The sequence below is a fragment of the Pteropus alecto genome, unplaced genomic scaffold, assembly GCF_000325575.1.
Source record: "Pteropus alecto unplaced genomic scaffold, ASM32557v1 scaffold125, whole genome shotgun sequence".
Lineage (NCBI taxonomy): Eukaryota > Metazoa > Chordata > Mammalia > Chiroptera > Pteropodidae > Pteropus > Pteropus alecto.
In genome coordinates this window covers 8,983,340-8,988,487 of record NW_006436888.1, presented here as the reverse complement: position 1 = coordinate 8,988,487, position 5,148 = coordinate 8,983,340, and the positions used below count along the sequence as shown (strand labels likewise).

Sequence of the window (5,148 nt, the reverse complement as noted above, 5' to 3'; positions counted from 1 at the left end):
GGCCCCTGCCCCCCGGGTGGGGGTGCCCGCGCGTGCTCTGGCACAGGCACAGACGGGCCGAGCTCCTGCCCTGCGCAGCCGTGCAAGCCTCCGAGGCCGCCCTTCAAGACGAGATGCCGCCCGGAGCTCCGGGGCCGACGGAGGAGCAGGCGTGCTTCGGCGCGCTGTCGCTTCGGAAGAAGACCCAGAAACTCGGCCGAGTTCGCGGTTTCTCCCCCGAATCCAGGAGCCACGCTGCTCTTTCTCGCAGGCCCCTGGCACGGGCAGCGGCTGCAGAGGCCCCTCTCGGGGAGGGGGCGTGGGAGGGGGCCCAGTTCCGGCCCAGGGCCGTCCCTAACCCCGCTGAAGGCAGAGGCTCCGTCCGGTCCGCGTGCTGGGGGCTGCCTGGATGGCCTTGTCTCCGCGCGGATCCGAGCCCTGGGTGTCGCTCCTGGGTGTCGCTCCTGGCAGCAGGTGCAGAAAACCCCTCCCCGCCCCCGGCCTCCTTCCCATTCCCCTCAGGTCTGATGCTGAGGCTGAGTCTACTCTGCCCTCCGGCCCCGCCCCAGCCCCAGCAGGAAGGCGCAGCACCTGGCTGCCGAGGCTCACGCTCACACCCCTCTTTTTATCCTATTCCCAGCAGACTGAAAGAGTTTTCGGTTATGCCATCGGGATGCCGGCCCGGGGCCCTGTCGGTTCCGTCCGGTGAGCTCCTGGTCGGCCCGCTCAGCGCCTGCACCTGCAATTCCGTGGCAGAGACTGCAGGGGGCAGCCCTCACCTGCTCAGTGAAACCAGCTCCCCAGGTTACCCGAACACGTGACCTCCCAAAGAGCATTTCCCAGGCCCCTTGGAGATGGCTGCGGCCACGCGACAAGGTTCTAGCCAGGGTCCCCATCCTAACCCCTGGAGCCTGTGCCTATGTGACCCGATGTGGGAAACGGGACTTCGCAGACTGGATGGCGTTACGGGACTTGAGAGGGAGCATTTAACCCAGATTTCCCAGGCGGGACCAGAATCAGGAGGAGATGTGACAACAGAAGCAGAGGCCACTGTCTCGTCTCGTCTCCTGCCACCCCATCAGGCCTGAGCAGGTTCTAGAGGCCACGGGCCACCTGACTGCCCCTCAGCCACTCTGTCCTCAAGGGAAAACCAGGCTTATGCTGCAGACAGAAAACCCCCAACAATGACGAAACAGCAAAAACACTCAAGCAAACTGCCAAGAGAAAACACGTGGAAGTTTAGTGTTTCAGATGTAACCGTTAAAAAAGAGAGGAAATCACACCAGTATAAAACACTGCACAGCGAATGGTGTTTGTACAAAATCCAGTAAGAAAACATAATTTTATCATTTAAGATGATTCATAAAAATCACTTTGCTAAAAGCAAATCGAACGTTCCAGACAGTGAGTCTCTCTCTCATGTGCAACAGAGAGTGACGAGCCCCACACGGCCTGAGGACAAGGACACGGGGCGGCAGCTCGGCAGGACTTGAGCTCCGCGGCAGGTCAGTCGGCCGGGGACAAGGCGCTCCCTCCTGGCGGCGGCCCCCTGAGCAGCTGTGGGAAGGCAGTGCCCGCGAGGCCACCGCGTCACTGGTACACGACCCTCACGCAAAACGTCTCCTCGTTCTTGTCTTCGTGGTCATTGATGTACACCAGCACCTCCTCGTCCCCTGGCCGCTGGCGGGGCGCGAACCGCAGGCCGATGGTGTAGGTCTCTCCGCCGCCCACCTGGGAACGAGCAGCACAATCCCAGCTCCCGCCCGGCCGCTTCTGCGCAGGTGCACGTGTTCACGGGGGGAGCGGCCGGCCTCCCGGGACCTTCTGAAGTCCCCAGCATGAGAGCAAACTGCTCCGTGGCACCGCGCTACCCACCGCCCCACCCCGCACTGCAGGCTCCCGGAAGAGGCGGAGCCTGAGGGTCCCGCGCCCCACCTGGAAGGTGTCCTCTTTGAACTGCAGCAGGTCGGGGTGGTCGCTGTGCAGGTGGTAGGTCCTCCGGGTAGGGTAGGGGTTGGTGTAGGTGATCCGCTTGTTGGCGCCCTTCCCCTCCCCCGCCGCCATGGTGATCTCGAAGGCCTGCGGCGGGCAGGGCGGCGGTCAGCCCGGCTCCTCCTCCAGGCTCCTCCTGAGCCCGCTCTGGACTCTGCCCAATGCTGGACGTCTCCATAAGCAGGACCAACAGCCCCCTGAGCCCGGCTGACCGACCACCCCGGCAGAGAGGAGGAGAGGGGGAAACTCTGCCTGGATCCGGCGGGCCTGGGTCGAGGGGCTGCTGACAGTCAGGTGACATGCCCCCCCCACCCCCACCCCACGATGCCCAGGCCATCGCCCATCCAGACCTTGGAAATGACAGGTGGGCGGCAGGAGAGGCACACGAGCCACGAGGCCACCAGCTGGTGACAGTCCACGTCGACCACGCTGAGGTGGACGAACCGAGCGCCAGCCCTGCGGGGCCTCACGGACACGTGCAGGTCCTGCAGCCCGCGAGGCGGCAGCACGAAGACACCTTTGGGGTCCGTCTTCGAGAACGAGAGAGGGACGGGTCAGGCGCGGCCCTCTCGCTCTGCGAGCGGACCCAGAGACCCCCAAGGGAAGCCGGCCGTTCAGGGGACACGAGCTGCTGGGGGCCACGCGGCCAGCGAGAGGTCAGGATCTGAAGCCAGGCCCAACCTCGTCGTCAGGGCCAGCGCCACAGCGTGTCACCATCTGGGTCATCCTCTGCGACACGGTCTGGGCCACAGTCTGTCATGGTGTCATGGTAGGTGTCACAGTCTGTGTCACCGTGTCACGGTCTGTCAGTGTCTGTCAGGCAAGTCCCCCTCCCACGTGGCAATGACCCCCAGTGCCCGCGCCGCCTCGGCAGACGGAGTTTAAGCAGCTCGGGCTCCGAACACCGCTGGCAGGGTGTGTGTGGCCCCACTACGCAGAGACAACGGTGGCCGCGTTAACTCCAGTTACCATTAATGTTCCCCCTCCAATAATTACAGAAAGCAGCCCTCAGGACTTCCATGTCACTCATCCCGCGAGGGCACATCTAATAGAGGCAATCAGGGTGACGATTCTGCTAGACTGCTGGAGACCGGAGCCTGTCCTGGGAGCAGCCACTGGGCCACAGCCCAACTCCCGCCCATCCCATCCCAGGGAGGAGTGACAATGGGGAGGGGCCGGGAAACACCTAGGGGACCCAACAGCCCCAGAAGGCCGTACCGTCAGCTCTTGGGGGTGCGAGGTGAAAGCCCTCACTTTCCTGACGGTCTGCGTCCCCCGCAGGACAAGGGACAGGCGGGTCCGCTGGCCTGTGACACAGGAGACGTCCACGCGCTGCAGGGAGTGGAGGTAGACCTGCCAGATCTGGATGGGCGCGGCCAGCCAGCGATCCCTGCGGGACAGGAGCATGGGCGGTGTCAGGGAGGACGAGGCACGGGCCGGGGGCGGGGCCGGGAGGGCGGCTGCTGTCACCACCTCCCCTCCTGAGCGGGAGGCTCTCGAGTGGGACCGCAGCTTGGGCCCGACTTTGAGCACCGAGGGTGAACAAGGACGTGGGCTTGAGCCAATCCGCGCCCTGGGCCAGCGTAACCCCAAACCAGGTCCCAGGCGAGCCCAAGGGTGGCACGATGCGGCAGAGCACGTGGGCTCGGGGGTCACGCAGGCCTGGGCGTGGGAGCCCCGCACCAGCTGCCTGGTGCCCAGGACGCCGGTCCTTCACTGCCAAATGGGCTCAGCCGTGCCTCCCCACGGATCGGGCTGAGGACAATGCTCTGTGCGTCCACACAGCAGTGAAGGCCCTCGGCCCAGACGGGCGCTGACGCAGGTCACGCCCTGCCCCGTTCCGGGAAGTACCGACACCCTCCACCTCACACCAGATTTCAAGGTCCTCAAAGGGCTGGGCGCCACCACTCCTGAGGAATGGTGACAGTGCGGGGTATGTCCACGGGGTGCGGGAGGCGAAGGGGCGATCTAATCCGCCTCCAGCATCAAAGGACAACAATGGTACTTTCCTTCCGCCCAGGAGGGGCAGAGGACCACGGTGTAAACCTCGGGCTCCGTGAGCAGACGGCAGCGACAGGCAGGGGCGGCCAGCGTCCCAGGCACTGTTTGGGGCAGAAGCTGCCTAGCTGTCTCTCCCTGGTGGACTCTCGCTACCTCATCCCTCAGCCGTTGGTGCCACTCTGAGCAGAGGGCACCCTTTGCCAGGCCCCCGCCAGCCCTGGAGCCTCAGCCCGCAGAGCAAAAGGCCCACGTCTGACGCCGTGGTGCCCGCCTGCCACCCCGCCTGCCACCCCGCCCCCCGCCCAGACAGCCGGGTTTCCGGGTTCGGCACTCACGCATAAACGGTGACGAAGAAGTCTTTCATCTCTGGGCTCGGGCCACTGGCCACCTTCAGGAACACACTCCTCGGCTCCCCAGGGCCCTGCCAGACGGTGGAGCCATCGCTCAGATGCCGCCCGGTCCCCCGCGCCCCCCCACGCCCACGCGAAGCGAAAGCAGGTCGGAACCAGCCCCCGACACCATTTTAATTTTCTGTCCTAGTCAGAATTCACCATTTTTTTTTCACTGCAAAAGAGAAAATCATTAAGTTCTCGATGTCAGATTGAGCTCAGTGATTATGCTCTGCGGGAGGCTGGGCCCAGCCCCTTACCCGTCGTAACAATCACGGCCGCGCTCTACGCAGTGGCGATTAATAAGCGCCTTAATTACCTCCCTCGCTTCATTCACTTTGCCTGCTTTGTTCTAACTCAAATTCAGATAATCAATGAACTGATCTGCTAGCAGAAAAAAATGAAAACTCATTCGTGAAGCTCTGCCGAGGTGGCAAAATAGCCATTTAGCACCTTAGAAAGAAGCTACTTCGCCGAAAACCGCCACGAGGACATGCAGGGGCTCAGGGTGCAGGCGGGGGCCGGCGGGGGCGGGGGCCAGGGCCGTGCGAGGAAGGACTTCCTGAGGCGGAGCACAGCACACTCACCACACTCTGGGTCTCGCAGATGACGTTCGGGTCGCTACACCGGACGTGGAGCGGGGGCGCCTCGCCTTGCATGACCACGGGAGCACCTGGGAACACCCGCACGATCGTCTGTCCCGCAGGCCCGGCCAGCGCAGGCGCGGAGGAGACGACGGTGCCACCCACCCGGCCCCGCCACGCAGACGCTGGCGCCTCGCGTTCCA

General features: G+C 64.1%; 1 protein-coding gene across 1 annotated transcript in view; it reads right to left on the bottom strand.

Annotated features, from left to right (window-relative positions):
- Positions 1-1,194: 1,194 nt before the first annotated feature.
- The window catches only part of NPHP4 (nephrocystin 4), a 95,568-nt gene continuing 91,614 nt past the window's right edge, over positions 1,195-5,148 (bottom strand). Inside the window, exons 26-31 of the mRNA XM_025048588.1 lie at positions 4,949-5,034; positions 4,308-4,393; positions 3,190-3,361; positions 2,322-2,501; positions 1,915-2,058; positions 1,195-1,710 (exon numbers count right to left, since the gene is read on the bottom strand). Coding sequence (XP_024904356.1) covers positions 1,570-1,710; positions 1,915-2,058; positions 2,322-2,501; positions 3,190-3,361; positions 4,308-4,393; positions 4,949-5,034 — 809 coding nt within the window. The 3' untranslated portion in view covers positions 1,195-1,569. The remainder of the gene's footprint in view (positions 1,711-1,914; positions 2,059-2,321; positions 2,502-3,189; positions 3,362-4,307; positions 4,394-4,948; positions 5,035-5,148) is intronic.